Source organism: Hibiscus syriacus, unplaced genomic scaffold (assembly GCF_006381635.1).
Source record: "Hibiscus syriacus cultivar Baekdansim isolate YM2019G1 unplaced genomic scaffold, ASM638163v2 tig00112000_pilon, whole genome shotgun sequence".
Lineage (NCBI taxonomy): Eukaryota > Viridiplantae > Streptophyta > Magnoliopsida > Malvales > Malvaceae > Hibiscus > Hibiscus syriacus.
In genome coordinates, this window is record NW_024063235.1 from 518,997 (window position 1) to 542,995 (window position 23,999).

General features: G+C 33.6%; 2 protein-coding genes and 1 long non-coding RNA gene across 3 annotated transcripts; 2 read left to right on the forward strand and 1 right to left on the reverse strand.

Moving 5' to 3' along the window:
- Positions 1–422: 422 nt before the first annotated feature.
- LOC120174118 lies at positions 423–20,311 on the forward strand. The gene is made up of 3 exons (XR_005521128.1): positions 423–436; positions 7,932–7,937; positions 20,198–20,311. It is a non-coding gene; the product is annotated as an uncharacterized LOC120174118 (long non-coding RNA).
- On the forward strand, positions 4,867–18,866 carry LOC120174117 (ATPase family AAA domain-containing protein 3-B-like). Its single transcript, XM_039181082.1, has 9 exons — positions 4,867–4,876; positions 13,118–13,532; positions 13,791–13,886; positions 14,863–14,973; positions 15,059–15,368; positions 15,765–15,855; positions 16,840–17,170; positions 17,605–17,753; positions 18,089–18,866. The coding sequence occupies exons 2-9, from the start codon at positions 13,173–13,175 to the stop codon at positions 18,600–18,602; spliced, it is 1,962 nt and encodes a 653-aa protein (XP_039037013.1). The 5' UTR covers positions 4,867–4,876; positions 13,118–13,172; the 3' UTR covers positions 18,603–18,866.
- Positions 19,787–22,786, reverse strand: LOC120174116 (protein kri1-like). The gene is made up of 3 exons (XM_039181081.1): positions 22,337–22,786; positions 20,220–21,959; positions 19,787–20,041 (listed from the first exon to the last, which is right to left on the reverse strand). The coding sequence occupies exons 1-2, from the start codon at positions 22,595–22,597 to the stop codon at positions 20,241–20,243; spliced, it is 1,980 nt and encodes a 659-aa protein (XP_039037012.1). The 5' UTR covers positions 22,598–22,786; the 3' UTR covers positions 19,787–20,041; positions 20,220–20,240.
- Between the last annotated feature and the right edge of the window lie 1,213 nt (positions 22,787–23,999).

The window sequence follows — 23,999 nt, forward strand, 5'->3', positions numbered from 1 at the left end:
GTTATTGAGAGGAAAATTCGAACTTTAGAAGAAATGGCTAGAACCATGCTTTGTGAAAACAATTTGCCAAAATATTTTTGGGCGGAAGCCACAAATACCGCTTGTTATGTTATTAATCGAGTAATGATTAGGCCTATTTTGAAGAAAACTCCATATGAACCTTTTTAAAGATAAAAAGCCTAACATTAGCTATTTTCATCCTTTTGGATGTAAATGTTTTGTTTTAAACAACAGTAAAGACAATCTTGGCAAATTTGATGCTAAAAGTGATGAAGGAATTTTTCTGGGTTATTCCTTAAATTCTAAAGCTTATCGAGTATTTAATAAAAGAACTTTAGTTGTAGAAGAGTCTATACATGTTGTTTTCGATGATAATCCCCTTTCGAGGAATGATTCTTGTGTGAATGATGATGTAGGTATTATAAACATAAATGACGTTGAACATGACGTTGGAGAACCATCATCAAAGGAAGAAACGAAAGATGAGGAAACTCAAGATCCTCTCGAGAATCCAACCATTGAAGAAAGGGAAGTCTCTTACCCAAAGGAATACAACTATGTCAAGGATGGTGAAATAATAGGTGATCCATCCAAAGAGGTAACAACTTGATCTTCTCTTAGAAATATTTGTAATTATATGGCATTTATCTCATGCATAGAGCCTAAGAATATTAAAGAAGCATTAAATGATGAACATTGGATTATGGCTATGTAAGAAGAGTTAAATCAATTTGAGAGAGGTAAAGTATGAACATTAGTTGAAAGGCCTAGTAATAAGTCTACTGTAGGTACTAGATGGGTATTTAGAAATAAGCTTGATGAGAGTGGTAATATAGTGAGAAACAAGGCTAGACTTGTTGTTCAAGGGTATACTCAAGAAGAAGCCATAGACTATGATGAAACATACGCTCCCGTAGCTAGGATGGAAGCAATTAGAATGTTATTAGCATTTGCATGTTTCAATGAATTTAAATTATATCAAATGGATGTTAAAAGTGTATTTTTAAATGGTTTTATAAAAGAAGAAGTGTATGTGGAACAACCTCTTGGTTTTGAAGATTCAAAATTTCCAGATCATGTTTTAAATTGACAAAAGTGTTTTATGGTTTAAAACAAGCTCCTAGAGCTTGGTATGAAAGATTGTCAAAATTTTTAATTGAAAAAGATTTTTCAAAAGGGAAGGTTGATACTACATTGCTTTTAAAGCATAAAGGTAAAGATTTATTAGTAGTTCAAATTTATGTTGATGATATAATATTTGGTTCTACTATTAATGTTCTTTGCCAAGAATTTTCTAAGCTAATGCAAAGTGAATTCGAGATGAGCATGATGGGGGAGCTCTATTTTTTCTTGGGACTCCAAATCAAGCAAAGAAAGATGACATCTTCATCAATCAAGCTAAATACGTCAAGGATATGCTTAAGAAGTTTGGACTGGAAAATGGGAAACCTCATGACATTCCAATGAGCTCATCTACAAAGCATGACAAAGATGAAGGAGGTAAATGTGTGGATGTTAAATTATATAGGTCAATGATTGGCTCTTTTCTTTATTTAACCACAAATAGACCAGACATTATGTTTAATGTTTTCTTATGTGCTAGATTTCAATCATGTCCTAAGGAATCGCATTTACTAGCTGTTAAGATAATCTTTAGATACCTTAAGGACACTCATAGTTTAGGACTTTGGTATCCTAGAGACTCTAGCTTTAGTTTGCATGCTTTCTCTGATGCGAATTATGGAGAATGAAAATTAGATAGGAAAAACACCTCCGGTACTTTCCAATTCCTTGGAAATATGATGATTTCTTGGTTTTTAAAGAAACAAAACTGTGTTGCATTATCTACCACTGAAGCGGAATACATTTCAGTCGGTAGTTGTTGTGCACAAGTTTTATGGATGAAACAACAACTTTTTGATTATGGAATTGAAGTAGGTACCATTCCTATCAAGTGTGACAATACTAGTGCTATTTGTCTCACTAAAAATCCCATCCAACACTCTAGAACTAAGCATATTGAAGTTAGACATCACTTCATTAGAGACCATGTCGCTAAGGAAGATGTAGTTCTAGAATTTGTTGATACTTTTCACCAATTAGCGGATATCTTTACAAAGCCTTTAGAAAAAGAAAGATTTTGGACACTTAGGAGAGAATTAGGTTTAACTGACTTATCCTCACTTAGTGTTTAAATTATTTTAGCTCTTTTAAGAATAAATGAAAACTGCTTATAATAATAATAATTTTTGATTGCATTCTTTTCTTTTAGTTAGGGGGAGTTTATGATTCTTAGTGAAAATTATTTTTATGTTCAAATGAAGTTTAAGGATAAAATTGATTGATTGAACATGATTAATTTTCAATATATGAGTTGCCAATGCCACTGGAGCAAATTAATTTAGCATTTTGAGTGTTTAAAATTAGATTTTTTAGCATTTTGGTGCAGAGTGAATCGATACCCTCCTTGAAGGGGAACCGATTCCCCCCACGGGGTCTGGAATTTAAAACGGCCAGAATACCCTATTCTCTCAAACCCTCTCTTCTTTTCTTCTCACGCCATTCACTCTTTCTAACTCCCTAAAACTCTACTTTGCTTCAAAACAACTTTCTCAAGTCGGAATTTCATCATATTTCATCTCCTAAACCTGCTAGAATCTTTAAAATCGTGCAAACTTCATCCAATATCACTCAAATTCAAAAATCTTCAAGGTATTTTTCTAAAACTTCTATTTTATCAATTTTCATTTTAGGACTAGTTTTAATTAGTTCTAGGTTGAACTATATATCGGGCATTGATTATTTTATGTTTCTAAACTAAAGTTTACAACTAATTTCATCAAAATCTCACAAATTTTCATATGTTCTTGAATTTTCAAAATGAAAAAAAAAACAAAAATCTTTAATTAAATTCAAAATTTGTGTTTTTGATTTAATTATGTTGTTACTATGAAAACTATACGCATATTAATTTTCAAAACTTGTTTTTCAAATATTAATTTTCAAAACTTTTCCCAGTAGGATTCGGTTTAGAGAACCTTGAAATATTGCGGACTCAATTGAGTTTTGGGATTGATATTTATTGCATACATGTGTTTTAAAATTGCAGGTTACTCTTTCCATTCCGATTATCTTAATTCATGTCTCACAAACGTTCTAGACCTTCCTCTAGTCGATCAAACCAACCTCAAAATCCTCCTCCTATCCAACAAATTCCTAATCCCAATCCCGATGACCCTTCTATGACTATTCTTAATTCGTGCTTCAATGAACCAGGTCGTAGACAAAGTCTACTTTGTCTACGCTTTAGGTATTCTCAATACTTTAAGTCATACAAAATCCGGGAAGAACGAATCCCATCTATTCAAGCTATGTTAGACATTAATTTTAGATATCTTCCTACCCTTAGAGAGTGGAAATTTGATAAACTTTGTGAACTTGAACCAATAGTTTATCACCAACTTGTTCGTATCTTCTACTCTAATGCCGTTTGTGTCCAAAACTGGGATAAAACCGCAACCATAGGAATTCGATCCTATCTTCTAGGACGATTCTTTTATATTGACCCGGAATACATAGCCACTGCATTAAGATTAGATAATGACGGCTTAGAAAATGAAAAACAAATGGTAGGTTCTCAGTATAAACGAAGGGGTAGTGCGAGTGTCTTAGATCTCCATGATCGTTTCCTTCATTTAATGATCTCTTGGTGGTTTCGACCATCTGAAGGCCGTTACTCCACTCTTCGAGCCTTAGATCTATTTTGGCTACATTGTGTCCAAAATAATCTTAAAATCAACCTACCTCAGATTATTTTTGCTGAAATTGTCGAAACCGTAAATCTTGTTCCTAATAAGAAACTCTGTTCATCTCTAGTTTACGGTTGTATTCTGAGTAATCTATTTTTCTAAAGCCGAGCTTAGAGTTGGTCTTGATGCCGCTTTTCCACTCAAAAACCAAATCAATCTCTTTTCTTTAACTAAATCGGGATGGAAGATCAATGAAGAGACTGGTATTTAGGTTTGTACTGGAGAGCAACCTCCGGAAGCTGACGACGCTGACGATGAGCCGGAGCAGTACGAGGAACAAGCACGACTAGAGGATCAAATGCCTCCATATTTTCAATCCTTTATGGAGACATTTGCTTTCTAGTATGCATCCATGGATTCACGCTTCACTTCCATAGAGTCTCATTTATCCACAATGGGAGCTCAACAATTGGAAATTCTTGAGGAGATGCGCGCGAACAACGCAACTATGAATGAACGTATTAATGCGCTCACACATGAGATGGCCGCTATACGAGCTCATTTTCCTCCTCCTGATCCTCCTACGGATGCTTATTTCTTTGTCATGCTTTAGTACTTAGAAAGTATTGTTTTAACATTTTGGATGTTTGAATTTATGGATTGTTTGAATTTGGATGCTTAATTGTTTGATATTATTTTTGGATAATTTGAACTTATATGTGGATTTGCATAAATTTTAATTTTGTGCATCATTTTAGATACGTGACCAATTTTACCATTTCACATTCGTTTATGAATATTGATTATGAAACTACTGGCTAATATCTCTTTTGATTGTGTTCTTAGCAGCTTAAGCTTTAAATTTCTAAATGTCAATTGGCTAATTTTTCTTTCAAAAACACTGTTTCAAATGTTTTAGAGTCTTTTTGATTTAACAAAAAGGGGGAGAAGTGTTATAGTAAGGGGGAGTAATTTCAAAACTTGATTTTAAAAGTTTTAGAAAATCTTAAAATTACTAAAATGTTTTGTTATATAAAAAAGGTGGAGATTGTTAAAAAACATTTTGATGTTTCGATATAACAAATTAAGTTAAATGAATTTTAAGATTTTATAAAATATTTTCTAAAGTATATTCGATATAATTATTCAAATATCAAAATATTACTCCAAGTCTTTCAAAGTTCATTTTAATCCTTACTAAAGTGTAAAAATATGTTAAACAAATTTACAAAGTATTTCGAGCCTTAATCGAGTCAAAAATCATTTCTTAATTAAAATCAAACCAAAATGGGCAGATTGCCCAGAGGGAACCGATTCCCCCTCAAGGGGTACCGATTCCCCCTGAATGGTTTGGCTCCTAGAAATACCAGAATGCTCGGAGGGAACCGATTCCCCCTAAGGGTTTACCGATTCCCCCTGTTCAACGGTCGAAATATTTGAATTTTACACTAAGGGAATCGATTCCCTTTGAGGGGGTATCGATTCTCCCTACGCCCCAAGCAGTTTTATTAATTGTTTTCACACTTAAACGGCTCCATTGACTCCACTAATCATCCCCAAAGTTAAGAATTAATTGAAGGTGTATTTAAACAAGCTTAGAAGCCATTGATCAACAACAAGAAACAACAATCAACAAGAATCAAGAGAGAATCAAAGAGAAAGCATCAAACCTCAAGTTTGAGCATTTTCAAGCCTATTTCATTCAATATTCATTTTTGCCTTCAAGAACACTTATTGTGCTCAATTGTATTATTCTTGAGTGTTCTTTCTTTGTTCTGGAATTGTGCAAACACATTTGCCTTGTGAGGTTTTTCATTAAGTTTGCAAATTTGTAATCTTCTCTTTGAGAAAGAGTGTTCTCAAGAATTGGGGTATATTCTTGAGGGAGTTGTAAGGTTATCTCTTTGGCCTCAAAAGAAAGAACAAATTAGTGAATTTGTTGGAAAATCCTTAGTGTGGATAGCTAAGGTAGTGGACGTAGACTTTGTTTGAGAAAGTCGAACCACTCTAAATCGCTGTGCAATTACTTTCAATTTTCTGTAAAAGCTTCCACCAAATTATTAATTTCCTATTCACCCCCCTTGGCCAATTCCATCGATCGATTAATTTAGTAGTAAGGTTGTGGTATATGCCTTGATAAAGTTAAAGACTCACAAGAGGAATTATCTACACATGATTTAGAGTCAACAGTAGTCGAGTTGCCTTAAAAGTTTTGACGTTATTATCTGTATAGTGATTGGTACTATAGTTGTGCTAATTACAAAAGTCTAAAATACTTGTGGAATTGAAGAGAGTGAACTAGAGACAGAAAAGATGGACAGAACCTTTAAAGGTGTATGAAGTGATCATTGATTATATACCAGGAAAGGCCAATGTTGTTGTGGAGGTACTTGCTCAGAACCTTTTACAGTTTTGTGACCTATGGATGTGCAATTAGCGTTGTATAAAAATGGCATTGTAGGATGAATTAAAGATGACACTGATGTTTTATTAGAAATAATAATAGAATTACAAAGGAAAGAAAAAAATTTCTTGATAAGAATTGTATAAGTAGAAAATGAAGAGATTAAGGACTTTTGAGGCCAGGTTCGACGGATGTTCGTATTTCTTTGATGGCTTGCTGGTTACTATCGAAGGTTAGTGAAAAACTTTTCGATGATAGCTTTACTGCTAACCAAGTTTTTAAAGAATGATATGTCTTTTGTAGAACGAAAAAGGGTCAAGAAAGTTTTGAAATGCTAAAGAGAATTGTAATAGAGACACCAGTGTTTATACAGCTTGAGTTGGGTAAGGATTATGTGGTTTTCACTAATGTATCTATCAACAGTTTAGGAAGTGTGCTTATACAAAAATGTAAGGTTGTGGCATATTCCTCGATAAAGTTAAAGACTCGCAAGAGGAATTATCTATGCATGATTTAGAGTCGGCAGTAGTCGAGTTGCCTTAAAAGATTTGATGTCATTATCTGTATAGTGAGCGGTGCTATAGTTGTGCTAATTACAAAAGTCTAAAATACTTGTGGAATTGAAGAGAGTGAACCAGAGACAAAAAATATGGACATAACCTTTAAAGGTGTATTAAGTGATCATTGATTATCTTCCAGGAAAGGCCAATGTTGTTGTGGAGGTACTTGCTCAGAACCTTTTGCAGTTTTAGGAACTATGGATGCACAATTAACGTTGAATGAAAATGGCACTGTGGGATGAATTAAAGATGACACTGATGTTTTATTAGAACTAATAATAAAATTACAAAGGAAAGACGAAAATTTCTTGATAAGAATTGTATAAGTAGAAAATGAAGAGATTAAAGACTTTTTAGTTCAAGTTCGACGGATGTTCGTATTATCGTGGGAGACCTTATATTCCCGTCGATTAAGAATTTAGAAAGATATTCTTGTTGAGGCATTAAGTCCGTTGACTATGCATTCAGGTGGAAACAAGATGTACCAAGATTTAAAGAGTCGGTTGGGTGGCCTGGTTTGAAAAGAGCCATCACGAAAATTTTAGTGAAATATCTGACGTACTATTAGAGGAAAAGATGAACATCAAGTATCTTCTAAATTGTTTCAATCAATCTCGATTCATGAATGGAATATAGATCAGGGGAAAAATATTTGCTTTTAGAAGAATTTGCTTGCAATAACAGTTATTAATCGAACATCAAGATGGTTGTATACGAAGCCTTATATGAGAGAAAATGTTAAACACCATTAAATTAGTTTGAGTTAAAAGATCGAAATCTAGTTGGCCCTGATTTAATGAAAGAAATGAATTATAAAATGAAAGTTACCCAAGATAATTTTTAAGATCGCTTCTGATAAACAAAAGTCTTATGTTGATCTAAAGAGAAAAGTGACTGAACAACAAGAACGTGATAAAGTTTTTATGAAAGTATCGCATTGGAAGGAAGTATTGAGGTTTTGACTAAATTCGAGAATTTTTGAACCTTATGAGATTTTATCAGTTAGCTTTTGTCTCCCAAAATGGATAAGAACTATAATGTTTTCAAGTGTCATTGCGTATTAATTACCGATAAGATTCATTGCATGTTCTTACATTGGGGAAAATAAAGATTCGATCATATTTGAATTATGAAAAAGAACCAATACAGATCTAGACTTGAGAAATCCAGAAACCGCGTACCAAAACGATTCCTCTAGTTGAAGTGTTGTGGTAAAAGCATAAAGTCTTTAAATTCGAGGACGAATTTTCTTAAGGGGGAGAATTGTAATACCCTAAATATCAGGTCAGTGACTTAAGTGAAAAGTTTTAAAATTTGAGGATTTATTATAATAAATGATAAAAGATGAGAAAATGATTTGGAATAGTGATTTAGACTAAATTGTAGCAATGGATGATTAAAAGGGTATTTTGGTCATTTGGAATAAAATGAATTTTAAAACTCAAATTTTAATAGGGATTTAAGAAGGGGAAAATTAAAAAGAAAAAGGTTAAGTTATTTCTATTCTTCTTCCTCCAGTGACTTTATACCTCCTCCATAGCTAAGGTAAATCTCATCTAATTAGTTTTTTTCCTTTCGATTATGGTTTATTATTACAACCTTAAGTGATATGTAAGCTTAAGGAAGGGTTAAATAAGGTTAAAACTAGGAGATGGATGAAATATTAGAGATTTAAGAAAATGGGTTTTGGAATAATATATTAAGATATGAGATTTTATTGATGTTTATTAGTATATTTTACTTGTCAATGAAGTAAATAAGAGATTAGAAGCATTGGATGGGTTTAAAAAACATGTTAGAAAAAGTGGTGTGATTCTTAGATTGAAATGTTCTTGGGAGATTTTAGATGTTTTAAGAAGTTAAATGAAGGAAAGTTATTAGGGATAAGTAAATAAGAGTTTAATAGTATTGTTGGGTGTAAAAATAAGGAAATTTGACCAAATTTGGGTAAGAATCGGGTTGCAAAATGGAAAATCTGGGTAAGAGTATCGGTACTGATATAACAATCCGATACTATAGGCTTAAAATTGGAAGAATCAGTTTAACGATATCGATACCGATGCAATTGGTATCGATACTAAGAGAGGGTATCGATACTATGGAGAAGGTATCGATACCAATGATTACAAAATACATAAATTGTATTGATATTGTAAGGGAGTATCGATACCACAATATAGTAGTATTGGTACCATGGTAGGGGTACCGATACTATTGAGACATAAATTATAGGATAAGTTGAAATTGTTATAGAAAATTAAATAATATTACTTGTGAATATTATTAAAGTATAAATGTTAGGAATATACTAACATTTAGTATGGTATATGTCTTTAATGGATGCTTGTGTAGATCGTAATCAAACTCCCGAGTCAAGCAAAACAAAAGGCAAAGATAAAGTACCCGAGTAGTCAGATTTGCATTTTTGATATAATAACGCGGCAAGCAAGGTGAGTGCATTTATTATGTACTTATATGTTATGATAGTCATAGATGCGTGTTGCTTCATATATGTATGGTGATTACCAAATGCCATAAATGAAACGAATAACGGTGTATTAAAGGCATGAAAGGATGCCATAAATGAAATGCATAACGGTGCATTAAATGCATAAAAGTGTGCCATAAATAAAATGCATAACTGTGCATTAAAGGCATGAAAGGATGCCAATAATGAAATACATAACGGTGCATTAAAGGCATGAAAGGATGCCATAAATGAAATGTATAATGGTACATTAAAGACATGAAAGGATGCCATAAATGAAATGAATAACGGTGCATTAAAGGCATGAAAGGATGCCCTAAATAAAAATAATGAATAATTACTAAAGAATAATGGGAAAATGTACATAAAGAAAAATAGGTTGAAAATACCAAGAATGTTTACGATGATAGTATGAAAGAAATTTGATTTAAATAATAGAGACTTATCTAATTCTTATAGATGATACGAATTAGTTCAAAACCAAATAACCAAAATATACTTATGTATACATTATTGTTCTTTACAATATTATGTCTCACTAAGTATATACTTAATGTGTATTGATTTCACGCGTAGGTAACAACAAAGACTAGTCGGATACTAGGAGCAGTAGCAACTATCATCAATCTAAGGTTGATTCTCATCAGTAACAGTATGACAATCAGGTTTATTTTGGAAAAAAAATTACTGGCATGTAATCAAAATTAAGAAAAATTGTTATAGAATGTATTTAAAGTGATAACTCTGGTAATAGATTTCAATGACTATTTTATTATTGTATTAAAATTTTTTTGGTTTTAAATTGCAAATAAAATTTTATGAGTTTTACAAATGGGTGAATGTTTTTAAAAGTCATGTGACACCTATGACTTGTGTACGAAAACTATACGGGAAATGGGTGTTACATGAACAGTTAGGCGTTTAATCTTTTACCTAAAAACATTTAACCTTTCATCTAACTTGCATGATTAACACCTTTCTACCAAATGCATAGTTAGACGTTTAATCTTTTATTTTAAAACAGTTTATACCCTAAAAATCATTCATAATATCAATTTCACACACATTATAAACATATATCATATAAGTTAAAACATACATTAGTTTAAACATTTGAGGTGGACTTATTGCGAGTCTCCCTCAACCCATATAATTACAATATATCCACTCACCTGATATGTTTCCTTAATATGCTTTAGTGGCATTCAACTAATCGAAAACTTTGTCCTTGCCCTTTTTCTTGCTTGACTCGGGAGCTTGGTTATAATCTACACAAGCACTCATTTAGTACACATACCATACAAATGTTAGTATATTATCTAACATTTATACTTTAATAATACTCAAAAGTACTATTATCTTCAATTTCTATAACAATTTCAGTCTATCTTATAATTCTTGGCTCAATAGTATCGGTACCCATACCATGGTATCAATACGTCTATATTATGGTACCGATACTCCCTTTCAGTATCTATACCATTTCGGCGTTTTGGAATCCATGGTATCGATACTTTTCTTTTAGTATCGATACTTTTCTTTTAGTATCTATACCCCAACAATATCTATACTAATTGCATCAGTACCGATACTGTTCATCGTATTTCTACCCATTTAAACCTATAGTATCACTACTATACCCTTACCCAGATTTTCCATTTTCAGCTCGATTTTTACCGACATTTGGTCAAATTCCCTTAATTTAGTCTCCAACAATACTATTAACTCTTCCTTACTTATCTCAACTAACTTTCATTCATTTAGCTTCTTATAACATCTAAAATCTCCAAAGAACATCTCAAACTAAAAATCATACCACTTTTTCTAACATGTTTTTAATCACATCTAAAGCTTCTAATCTCTTATTTACTTCTTTGACAAGTCAAATCTACTAATAAACCTCAATAAAAACTCATATTTCAACATACCATTCAAAAACCCATTTTCTTAATCTCATTAGTTTTAATCCTCTTTAACCCTTCCTTAGGCCTCTATAACACTCAAGGTTTCAATAACAAACCAAAACTAAAGGGAAAAAAACTAATTAGATGAAACTTATCTTTGGCTATGGAGGAGAACACGTGAATACGTGAATAAGAATAAGCATGGATGGCTTAAATTTTGATTTTCCCTTTTCCTTTTTCCCTTTTCCTAATGCCCTCTTAATTCATCCATTGTTAGAATTTAGTCTAAACCACTACTCCAAATCATTTCTCATCTTTTATTCAAATAAATCCTCAAATTTAAAATTTTTCTATAAAGTCACTGACATGATATTTGGGGTAGTACAAGTTTAGTTTACTAACGAGAATAGAAAAAATAAGAAAATTTGCACATCCAAATTTTTTTAGAATTGAGTATTAAAATTTTGAACCCCTATTTTTTAATTTCTAGATCCGCAAAATTGGTTTTATTGTTTGTATTTTAGTATTTGCTTTTTTGAAAAAAGTACCAACATATTTTCTTTCATTATATTTAGCTAATTGCACTACATGTTATATAAGAATTTGAAAAATTATATAAAATATTGATATCGTTATTAAATTTTTATTAGTCAGAATTTTATAAAAAAAAGAATAATTAAAATATAAAAGAGACAATACATTAATGTCTAATAGTATAATTTATTTCTTTTATAAAATATAATAAAATTTAATAATGAAAATCTTAGGCACAAACTAACTTACCTCCGTGATTAAAAGAATATTTAGAATAATACTACTTTGTAATTACCTTAACTTAATAAAAATAATAATAATCTTAGAAATGAAAGTATTTTTAGATCATATTTCGAGACATACCAATAAAAAATGAGATAGAATAATTTCAAAATTATTAATAATTTTAACTTTAATTACTTAAATCTAAAAATTACATGCTCAAATCAATATCTTCAAGTTGATATATAAGATCATCTATACTAATTGAAATAATAAATTTAATCATGTGTATCCTTTAGACTTATAATACTTCAATTATTTTTATATTTGTATGAAGTTGGATTTATTAAAAATCATAATATATAAATTTTAAAGTATTTGAATATTATTTTGTATTACGTGTTATTGAATATATAACGAGTTATTGAATATTTATATGTTATATTTGTTTTGTTATATAGATTTACATTTTTATGGGTAAATTACATAATTCATCATTCAACTATCTTTTCACTCTTATTTTGGTCATTGAAGTTTATTTTTTTAATTTAATTATTTAACTTTTAAATTACTCCTAATTTAATCATTCTAACTTTCAAATTTGATTTTTATTTTAATTATATATTGATAAAATAATAATAATAAATGCCATGCCATGAGTGATTAAAACATAAGTAATTTGAAAGTTGAGTAGTTTTTTTGTTGATAAATCTGGGGTGAATACTAGGTAGTATTTGTTTATGGACTCTTAACAAATTGAAAATGAATGCTCATACCCTTACCGGTGCATAAGTTCGAGACCTCTAGGGAGAATAAAGAGTTTCTTAACCACTGAAGTCGATTGGTTCGTGCGAAAGTTTAATAGTTAGATTGAAAATTTTTAAACTTTAATGGTCAAAACATGAGTAAGAAGAAACTTGAGTAACGAATGGTGTAATTTATCCATATAAATGCAAAAAAAACATACTAGATTTTTAAAATAAAGTAAAGACGGAACAAAAATAATAATTTAGGTATTAAAATTATCGTTTACCTTGTATTATATTGTCCAATCCGGTTCGTTAGCTCGGTTCAGAAGGGTTCTGGCTCAATTAAAACGCACCCTCCAAAAACAGCCGTTTCACCCTAGAAACACAAACCCTACCAAAACCCTGAACCTTTCATTCTTTCATTTGCGTCTTTCTTTTTATTTTCCCACTTCTTTTCTCCATGGGAACTCAAATTTGGTGCTTCTAAAGCCAGTAGCTTTTGACGAGAAAGACTTAGGACCTCAACACCGATCCAACGTTTCTTTTTGGGTTCGAAACGAAAATGGCAAAAACTTACGCAATGGGACTGATTTCAGCTTTAGCAGCAGCTTCTGCTTCTTCTTCTTCACTTTTATCCCAAACCAATCAAAATGTTGCTTTTTCTGATGGACCCTTCAATATCCCTTTATTTTCTTCTCCTTCTGCTGCTTCTTTTTCTTCAGGTTCTCCTCAGTCTTCTTCAGGGAAACTGACGTCTCAGCTGTCTGCTTCACCGGCGGTTCCGGCTGATAAGGAGGCTTCCGGAAGTGTTAAGGCTAGGAATGATAACCCTAGGACGTCCTCGGCTGGATTTGATCCCGAGGCTTTGGAGAGAGGAGCCAAGGCTTTGAGGGAAATCAGCAGCTCTGCCAATGCCAAAAAGGTTTCAGCTTTGCTTCTAAAATGTTTTTTTTAAATAAAAAAAGAGAATTTTCTTTGTTGTTATATAGGTTAGATTTGGGTTTTAAGGCCTTCAGGAAAGTTGGTTTCTTTGGTTTCGCATTTTTAAGGGTTTTGTGATTTTATGCCAAGTTTTTCTTTTTTTAAATGAGGATTTAATTTTTTCATTTTCTGTAATTTTGGTTTATTCATTTTGCTAAAGTAGTAAAATTTTGAAGGTGATGGCTTGTTTTTGGTGCAGGCTTTTGAACTTATGAAGAAGCAAGAGGAGACAAGGCAGGCAGAGTTGGCTGAAAGAACTGCAGAATTTAAGGCAATGCAAGCCCAAGCTGAAACAGTAAGATTTCTTCTGAAATTTTCTCTTGTTATCACCTTTTCAGTTAATCAATTAATAGTTTGTGGTTTAAAGATTATTTTTTGAATTCGCAAGTGTCGACCCTTTATAACATCAAGGTCAATATGTTCTTTTGCATTTATTTTGGTCTGACATTCTTAATTTTGTCGCGGCTCTTGACCATTTTAAGCATAAGAATCTCATTTTAAGTTGTAATCAGAAAATTCTTTTATTTTGATTCTCCTATCCCATATTGCATATGATGTTCCTCTAGAGTCTAGTTAGTAAAATTTTTTAGATTTCCATATTTTTTTGCGAATTCTTAATGCACATTCTCTTGAGTGGATTGTCACGTAAGGCTGTGGAGCCTTTTGTATTACATTGCGAAGTTAGTTGTGTGATTAAGTTAATATTTCAAGGTTAGCACTTGATGTTCTGCTTCTGAAATTTATCGTAAAATATTTTCCGTAATTATTTTCCAATTTGTTTTAGGAGTGAAAGTAATGTTTAACACAATGGAGTTAGTAAATTAGCATTTTCATTACAAGTCTGATTTGCGTAAACAACCCTTTTATGCTTAAAGATAATTTTGGAAATCACCACCACATTTGTAGCAAAGCGCTTATTTTACTAAACACTGTAATGTTAGTACTTTATTGGCCCTGCATTTTTTAGCACTTCCCAGTGTAAACCAAATGTTGCAATGTCATCTTCCCAACATTTGAATACCCACCAAACACATTCGGTTAGAATGTCAAGATGGCAAGGAACAAACACCACCTTGATGGCCTTTGGTAGGTAAATCATTTGAAAAGCTGGTTCACCGGGTTCTGGAACCAGAATGTTCTGTATTTTGTGTGCTCTATCCTTTTCTTTTCTAAACTTGCTTTCAAATGTGGTGCTGCATCTTGAAATCCAATATGGTATGCCATTTTTCTTATCGTTATTGTTTCCTATTACCCTGGCTGGTTTCTGGCAGGAGAGACAAAGGGTAATATATGATGAACAGAAGAAGCTAACTCAGCATCAAGCCCAAACAAAGTCACAGATGGCTCGTTATGAGGATGAATTGTCAAGGAAGAGGATGCAGGCATGTACCTATGGATACTTTTGCATTCACGAAATAGTTACCATGAAATATATGGAAAATGAAATAGAGGCTTATGTTATTGTAGGCAGAAAATGAATACCAAAGAGCCAGGAATCAGGAACTTGTAAAACTGCAAGAAGAATCATCAATTAGACAGGAGCAAGCTCGGAGAGCTACAGAAGAACAGATTCAAGCGCAACGTCGACAAACAGAGAGGGAGAAAGCTGAGATCGAACGTGAAACAATCAGAGTGAGAGCTATGGCAGAAGCAGAAGGTAGAGCCCATGAAGCAAAGCTTGCAGAAGAAGTCAATAGGCGCATGCTTGTAGATCGTGCAAATGCAGAAAGAGAGAAGTGGGTTGCTGCAATAAATACTACTTTTGATCATATTGGAGGTATTGATTCCATATCATGCATTCCATCATTGTATGAAGCTTTTAAACAGCTAGATTCTGAAATGCCATTCTTATTTTAATATTTTCTTCAGATGTAATTTTAAAAAGATTGTACATTTGTTGTGGAGAGAAAGGGAGGCATATCCTGTTCTCACCTTTTCTCCAGTTTCTGTATAATCAACCTGTTAGAAGAAACGCATGGCACTAATTAGTCCTGCCACTTCTTCGTTTTCTCACCGTATTAAATCCATTATTTGTTTACTTAGTGATGCATCTTCACTGGACCAAAATATAATTGTTGCTGAATGACGTGACTTTGACATGTTTCTAAGTCACATTGGATTACCTTTTACTGCTTAAGGTGTGGATTAATGTGGGCAATATGTTTTTATATAGGTGGTTTGCGAGCCATTTTGACAGATCAAAACAAGCTGGTTGTGGCTGTTGGAGGGTCGACTGCTCTGGCAGCAGGCATTTATACTACCAGGTAAATAATGGACATTGCTTCAAGATTTGTCACCTTGCATAATTGTATATGTTTGAGGTATTGGTGAATTATTCGAGAAGTTCATTAAACTAGTTCGGTGCCAGAATGTTCTTGTCCCTTTATAGATTTAATTATTTTTCTTGAATATTTATTGTTTTTGATTTAAGGAGCTTCATATTTTTCTGCCTAAAACTCTAAAGCTTCCTTTGTTTTTGCATAACAGTATTGTTACTTATAATAAAAGTAATTTGCAATGATTGTTGATGTTCCTTTACCCATTCTATTGGCTTTTTCCTGTTAAATAAACCCTAAAAACTATTGCATTTATGTGCCAATACCAGCTTCTCAGATTTGTGAATTCTCTATTGAATGTTCTGTTAGTCTGTATTTTTTGGAAGAAATCTCACACAATATGCTCCAGGTGTTTCAGAAAATTCTTTGTTGGAGAACACTGTCTTGGAATTTGTAAAGGAAATTGTAGCTTTGAACTGATAAAGAAAACTAAAAGGACTCAACAGTTAATACTCGAAACCTGGCAGCTCGAAGCACACTCCGAGTGCATTTTTCTCTGTGGGTGCACATGCATCCCCCTTGTATAAACTGGAAATATTTCTTCTAACATATCTTTTGGTGTTTCAGTATCTTCCAACATATCCGAGTTGGTATAGACTCACGAATTTTGAACCAAAGAATTATTCATTTTATTTTAGGACTGGTAATGATAATTCATTTTAAATAATTGGGTGTTGAGATAAATATTTCTTTTGCCCAAAGTTCTACCTAATGGATGAAACATTTTGGGGATGTTAAGATTAAGAACTTCTCTCTCTGTATTTTCTCGAAGACTTGGTGAAATCTAAGTTACATACCTGATACATCATTCTATATTCTTTTATCAGAATTTGGTGCTCTTGATTATCAATTCATTTATTTGCCACAATTTTGAGTGTAATTGCTTATTCATTTGTCGTCCTTATGATGCAGGGAAGGTGCAAGGGTGATTTGGGGCTACGTGGATAGAATACTGGGTCAGCCGTCACTTATCCGAGAATCTTCCAGGAGGAAGTATCCTTGGTCTGGCATCTTTACACGTGCTATGAGCTCGCTATCAAGCAATGGTGACAAAACATCATCAAAAAATGGAAATGGGTTTGGTGATGTGATTTTGCACCCATCTCTTCAAAAACAAATTCAGCAGCTAGCAGGTGCAACAGCTAACACAAAAGCCCACCAAGCACCGTTTAGGAATATGCTGTTTTATGGCCCTCCTGGAACAGGAAAAACAATGGCTGCAAGAGAACTGGCTCGTAAATCTGTATGAACTCGTATACCTTAAATATTCATTTATCACTTACATTTATATATCTTTTATTTTGCAAAAGTTCATCTCTTTGTTATGAAAGAACGTTCAGTTTTATTTTAAAGAAATGCATATTTTGATTGTTTTACCATCTTTTGGATGGTTCAGTCTAAATACTAGACTTTGGGTATACATTCGAGTGTACAAAAATGTGTTGAACACTACTACTTGATGAAAAATGAAGATTCAGAACAACATAAGTTCGGACAGTTATGGAAGTTCCGAAAACATGTCAATATGTTGGTTATGAATGTATAAGCTTCTATGAATATTTCAATTCTGGTTGTTGGTTGATATGTTTGTATGCAACATTAAAATAACTCATAGAAAATGTTTGAACTCCGGTGCCGTTCTGTTTATTTTTCATTCTCTGATATCGTATGGTTCAGGGATTAGATTATGCATTGATGACCGGTGGAGATGTTGCTCCTTTGGGACCACAAGCAGTTACGAAGATACACCAGTTATTTGACTGGGCTAAGAAGTCCAAGAGAGGCTTGCTGCTGTTCATTGATGAAGCTGATGCATTTTTATGCGAGTAAGTCGACATCATTTAGTTATGTTGCTCGGACAACCATGTCCGATGTGAAGACAGACAAAAAATTGAACACGCGTTAGTCAGATACTTGTATTTGACACTTACTCTTGAGTCTAACATATTTCTCAATAATGAAACAGTGTTTTTTTTGTTACTGTTTACCCAGATGTGGAATTAGTCTTATGCTAAGTGGGAAAAACTACATGTTGGATATAGAATTACTCGATAATTGTTGTTTACAAAAGTAATGACCACGGATGATAACATTAGATTTCATTGATAACTCGGAGGTTACCTTTGAATATTGATTAGTTTGGCTGAACTTTCTTTTGCAGACGGAACAAAACCTACATGAGTGAAGCTCAAAGAAGTGCACTCAACGCACTTCTATTCCGCACAGGTGACCAGTCGAAGGACATAGTCCTTGCTCTTGCTACGAACCGTCCTGGTGACCTTGATTCGGCTGTGGCGGATCGAATTGATGAAGTACTGGAATTCCCTTTGCCTGGGGAAGATGAACGCTTCAAACTGCTAAAGCTCTATCTGGACAAGTACATAGCTCAGGCTGGTTCGAGAAAACCTGGTTTGTTTGAAAACCTTTTCAAGAAGCAGCAGCAGAAGATTGAGATCAAAGGGCTGACAGACGATATTCTAAGAGAAGCTGCAACGAAAACCGATGGATTTTCGGGAAGGGAAATAGCTAAACTGATGGCCAGTGTTCAAGCAGCTGTTTATGGGAGCGAGAATTGTGTTCTTGACCCGAGCCTATTTCGAGAAGTGGTAGATTATAAGGTAGCAGAACATCAACAGAGAAGAAAACTGGCTGCAGCGGACGGAAACCGTGCATAATTTGACTTGAATTTTTGATGATTAACAGGCCCGAATTCTAGGGTATAGGGCATCATAGTGTCATTGCCCCCCCTCCCCCGCCCCAAAAAAAAACATCCAAAAGGGTTTAAGATTGAAAACACAATAGGTTTTTGTGTTAAATTTGTTTGAAGAATTCCCATGGTTACCCTAACCAGATTAGGTTATTTTCTTGATAAAGCATCTTCTATGTTATGATCTCTGAATAGGGAAGATGAAATGAAAGGAATATATGGGATTTGAATACATATTTGTTGCCAACATTTCATGCAGCATTTGGTTAAAAAGAGAGCCGTGACTTTGATGGATAGTGTGGCATAGGGCGGATACATTCTCATTCACATTTTATAATATTTCGTTGAGAATTTTCGCATGAAACCTTAGTTTTCTATTTCATTAAGCATTATTTGATAATTAATTAGTATTAGGGACTTTGAGCTACTGTAACGAGGATATTGAAGTATGATATTTTATTGTAACATTGAATTCTAATTGTGATAGGTGAAACATAGGGGCGATGCCCTGTTAGGATTAGATAATGCCTTCCAATTCGATACTTGAAGAAAGTGTAGGGATCAGAAGACCTATCACAATGGCATTTACACTTATCCATTGGAATTTTACATCTTTAATGTAACCTAAAAGTAAAGGCCATGTTGTTTTGTTTGAGAAGACGCATCATCTTTCTTATTCAGTTTCTGAGCTCTCCCATCATCAGTGGCTTTGCAGTCTTTGAGAAAATATCAAAACATGCATGCAACAATTGTTATGATTGGAAGAAGAAGAAACAAGGACAAATCAAAGGATTCCTTTTACTACACAAACACCACCAATATCAACAATGAAACATCACATGGCGACTCCATATTATTCCCATCTATGTTAAAACGTGTATGAAGAATTGAAAAACAACTTTTAGTTCCTTGGCACCGGCTCAGCACTCCCATACACTTGCCAATAGGAAACACCATGCACAAACTCTATTAATGAATAAATAACCATGGGATTTACAGTTTTTTAAATAAAATACGACCCTAACAATTTCATGTTTAGAGACCATAACTCAAGTCCTTCAATTGGGTGGGGGGGGGGGAACCCAGCCTCTTCCTGAATGCAATATAATTTGCAAACTCTTACAAATGCAACCTTTATAAATCAACATCCACTACTAAAGAAAGATGTAGTTTAACAATTCTAAACACCAAAACTGCTTCAATCTAATCAAGAGACCCAAGCATCCCAAGTGGGTAAAAATCACTTTCATGAAGCACTACAGTCAGTTCCATATATCAAAATAGGAAGAAAAAAATGTTTTTATCAATAAAATTACTTCAAGTGTAAGCAAATCCAAGCCTTCACTTTGACACTTTTTTTGCATTCCTCAAATGCCCACAGATTTCCTCTTCGCCGTATACTGCATTCTGCATTCATTAATGTAACCAATCAGATCGTCCCATCTCTCGAACCAAAAAAAAAAAAGAACTACCTTCCCATAGAGCTGTACCAATTCAAACTGTAAAATATAATGGCATAAAAAAGTCTAAGAAACAACCCAATTACATAAATTTAAAAACGAGTGAAATTCTTACTGACACGTACCAAACTACTTTTGTTGGTCAATCAATGCGTGTGTTTGTTCTTTTTTGGTTTAGAAGAAATCAATCCATATGCTTTCCGTCTTGACTCTGATATGTTGGTTGCTTGACGATGCTTTGTCTTGCCCTTCTCAGATAAATTCGTCAAATCACCATTTGAATCCTCCAGTTTTTTGTCCTTATCGTCGTTCGATTTATTAGCAGCATCTCTTGACCTTTTCTTACCAAACTTGTGACCATTTCGCTTCTCCCTGAGAAGCTCCTTAATCCTCAATTTCTGCTGGTACCTCTTACTATTGGGTACCTTCCATTCCTTGTCCGTATATGGAGCAAGTTTCTTCAATGAAACATATTGGTTCAACTCTTTCTCATCCAAAGCCAATATCTCTCTAGGTTTCAACCCATATCTATTTGGTTTGATCTTGACATATTTAAATCTAGTTTTCAAGTCACCAATTGTATCCTCATAGTCCAAATTATAAAATTCCTCCCACATATCCTGTAAAGCTTTCTGAACAGCAGACATTTTCTGCTTCCTTTTCCGCTTACCATCCTCGGTTTCCTCTTCCTTACTTTCCTCATTATCTTCTTCATCTTCACTTTTGTGTTCTTCACTCTCGTCTTCACAATCATCTTCATTTCTGTCTTCAACCTCCTCTCCCTTTTCTTCTTCTCCTGAATCAAGACACCCATCACTCTGTAATTTTTGCTTATTCCTTTCCCTTGCAGCCAAGAAACCATCATTAGACTCAAGCACATCCCACCCTTTAGGAAGTCCAAGCAACTCATCCTCCTTATCGAAGTCTGGTTTCTCAACATTATCACTATCACTATTTAACTCCACATCTTCATCATCATAATATTTCTCATCAAATACAGCCTTCATCATCTTATCATACTCCTCAGGATCAAACTCCTCCTCCAAATCCTTTGCACTAATCGGACAGTCATCTTTCTTAATGCCTGCAATCTCCATAACCTTCTCCATTCTCTCCTTAATTTCTTCCTTCTTCAGATTCTTTAGATGCTTCAACTCCTCTTTCCTTTCCATTTCTGCAACCCTCATTCTCTCCTCCTTCCTTTCTCTTTGTGACTTCCTCTTGCTCTCCTTCTTCCTCACTGACCCCTCTACTTTCCTAGAGTACCCTATAACTCTATCCTCAGCATTCTCCTCATGCCTAAAGTTATACTCCAACTCATACCCCTCTTGCCTCTCAATCTCCTCTTCATCCCTCAACACCTCATCCACTACCTCATTATCAATCTCAAGATCCCCACCTTTCCTTTCCTTATCTATCCACATCTTGTTCCTAAAAAACTCCTTCAAGAACTTGGCATTCTCATCCATTTCCGTGTCTTCCCCAAAATATTCTTCCAACTTCTTTGAAAGTTCTCCATTATTTGAGTCTTCTTTTTCCTCATCATACTTGCCCCCTTTTTCCTTTACTCTCAAGAAACCTCCATCATCTTCATTTTCAAATTCTTCTGTTGCGTCCAAAAGAGCCTTCTTTATCTCTTCTTGTTCCTCATTATAAGTCTTTTTCGCCTTAGCAAGAGCATCCTGTTCCTCAAAATCAGGCCCTTCTTCAATCAAGTGCTTTGCAACCACATCTTTTAAATACATTGACTTCTTATCTTTCTTTTCTTTCTGCCTGTTTTCTTCATCTTCTTTGCTGCTTTCCTCATCATCAGATTCAAAAAGCTTCACATCTTTTTCCTTCAATCTCGGATCACGGCTTCTCACCTAGGTTAGAACATTGAAATTCCAAAATGTATAAATTGAAAAAGTTTCAATTTCCACACCAATGTAGTAAAAGACAACACTTATCTCATATCACTAACAAGCGATCGATTCAAAAGTAAGTCAGATTACTAACGTCAAAGCAAACATTTTATCTAAATTACAAACGTAATAACTGAAAATTGGTTGAATAAAATGAAAACTTAATATATTTATCATTCACGCTATTTGCTTTTCTTTTTCTTCCTAAAAACGATTCTACAAATCAAAACATGATAATAAAAGCAAAATCATAATCAATCAAAAATCGGAGAGCAACTAAAACATAGCACTAATTAGGTTTTTCTTTAAAGAGTAGGGACTGAAAGGAAATTCATTACACTGAGTAGAGCTTTGAAGAAATCTTCATCTTTCTTTCGCAGGGTAATTTCGTCACTGAATAACTCACTGTCCTCGTCGTCGTCGTCAGAAGAAGATTTTTCTTCAGATGATTCAACATGACCTCTCTTCTTCAGTTTCTCGTACCTCTGGAGATCCTCCCGCTTCTTGTTGTGCTCGAATCTTCGAGCATACTCTTTGTTGATTTCAATCTTCGATATATCATCGTTTTGGAGATCAGCATCTTCGTTGAAAAGCTTCATACCCAGTATTTTTGAGCTTTGCCTTCTGTCCTCTTCTTCTTTCGTTCTACTGGCTACGCCAAAAGAAATGGGAAATAATCGTTGACTTTCCAAGAGCTTCTGAGTATGAGATGGGCGGCTGTATAGGGCTAGACCGTAAGATGATAAAAGGTGAAAAATTAGGGTTCTTAGCGGCTTCTACAACTTCTGCGTTCTTAGGACCAACAATTGCTCAGAGTTCTCTATTTTTATTGTGGCTTAAAGCTAAAACAATTGGGTAAATTACAAATTTAGCAATTACATTTTATTCTATCTTTTATTTCACTTATTATACTTTCTGTTGTTTTAACTTAATCACTGAAGGTGCATTAGTTTAAATTTCATGTTAAAAAAATAGGATAATTTTTTTTTAAAGTAGCTATGAAATAGGTGGTGGAACACATTGGATTTGAAGCTTGTAAACAAAGATTTAGCTTGGACTTACAAGTCGGCTCAATAACAAATAAACAAAGGCTCAATTCGCGGCACAGATGAAAGACTCACGAAAAAAAAAATCAGGGTTTGGCTTGAGACCTTATCAAAGAAGCCGCTCGAGCCTACGATGCGGTGGTGATTTCCCTCCGTCAAAACAAAGCGAAAACAAATTTAACTCTAAATTCTTATGATATTCCACCTTTTCATCACAACTAGGGCTGTAAATGAGACGAGACAGATCGCGAGCTATTTGAGATCGACTCGATCAAGGCTCGATAAATACTCGGATCGAATAGACTCGAGCTCGACTCGAGTTCTTAACGAGCCGAAACGAGCTACTCGATATTCGACTCGAAAAGCTCGTGAGCAGCTCGAAAAAATGTTATATTATAATTTTAGATTTTTTAAAATTACATTATTAAAAATATATTAAAAATCTTAAACCCTAACCCCTAAACACTAAACCTTAAACATCCTAAAACATAAACCCTAAACCTAAACTCTAACTCTTAAACCCTAAATTCTTGATCCAATTATGTGATAGGGGTTAAGTTATGCACATGAAGGTAACATACAAATTATGCAAAATGATATTATGTGACTCCTAAATAAATCATTCGCATACTTATATATAAACATATCAACATGCAAAATAAATATACACAACTAATTAAAGAAAACAATCCTAAACAGGGACTAAATTAAGAGAAACCTAAATGTGAGGACTAATTTAAGCTAAATATACTAACTTTAGAATGATGATTAAATTCACTTAAATGTAAAATTAAACTTGTTATCGATCGACACTAACTTGTTATCGACCGACACTAACTTGTTATCGGATTTCTTTTTCCAGTTTTCAATGTTTGGTTCCATCTTAACTATTGGTGCAATGTTTGGTGCTAACTGTCGCTAGTGGTAGGATTGCAGACATGATTGGTTGAAAAGG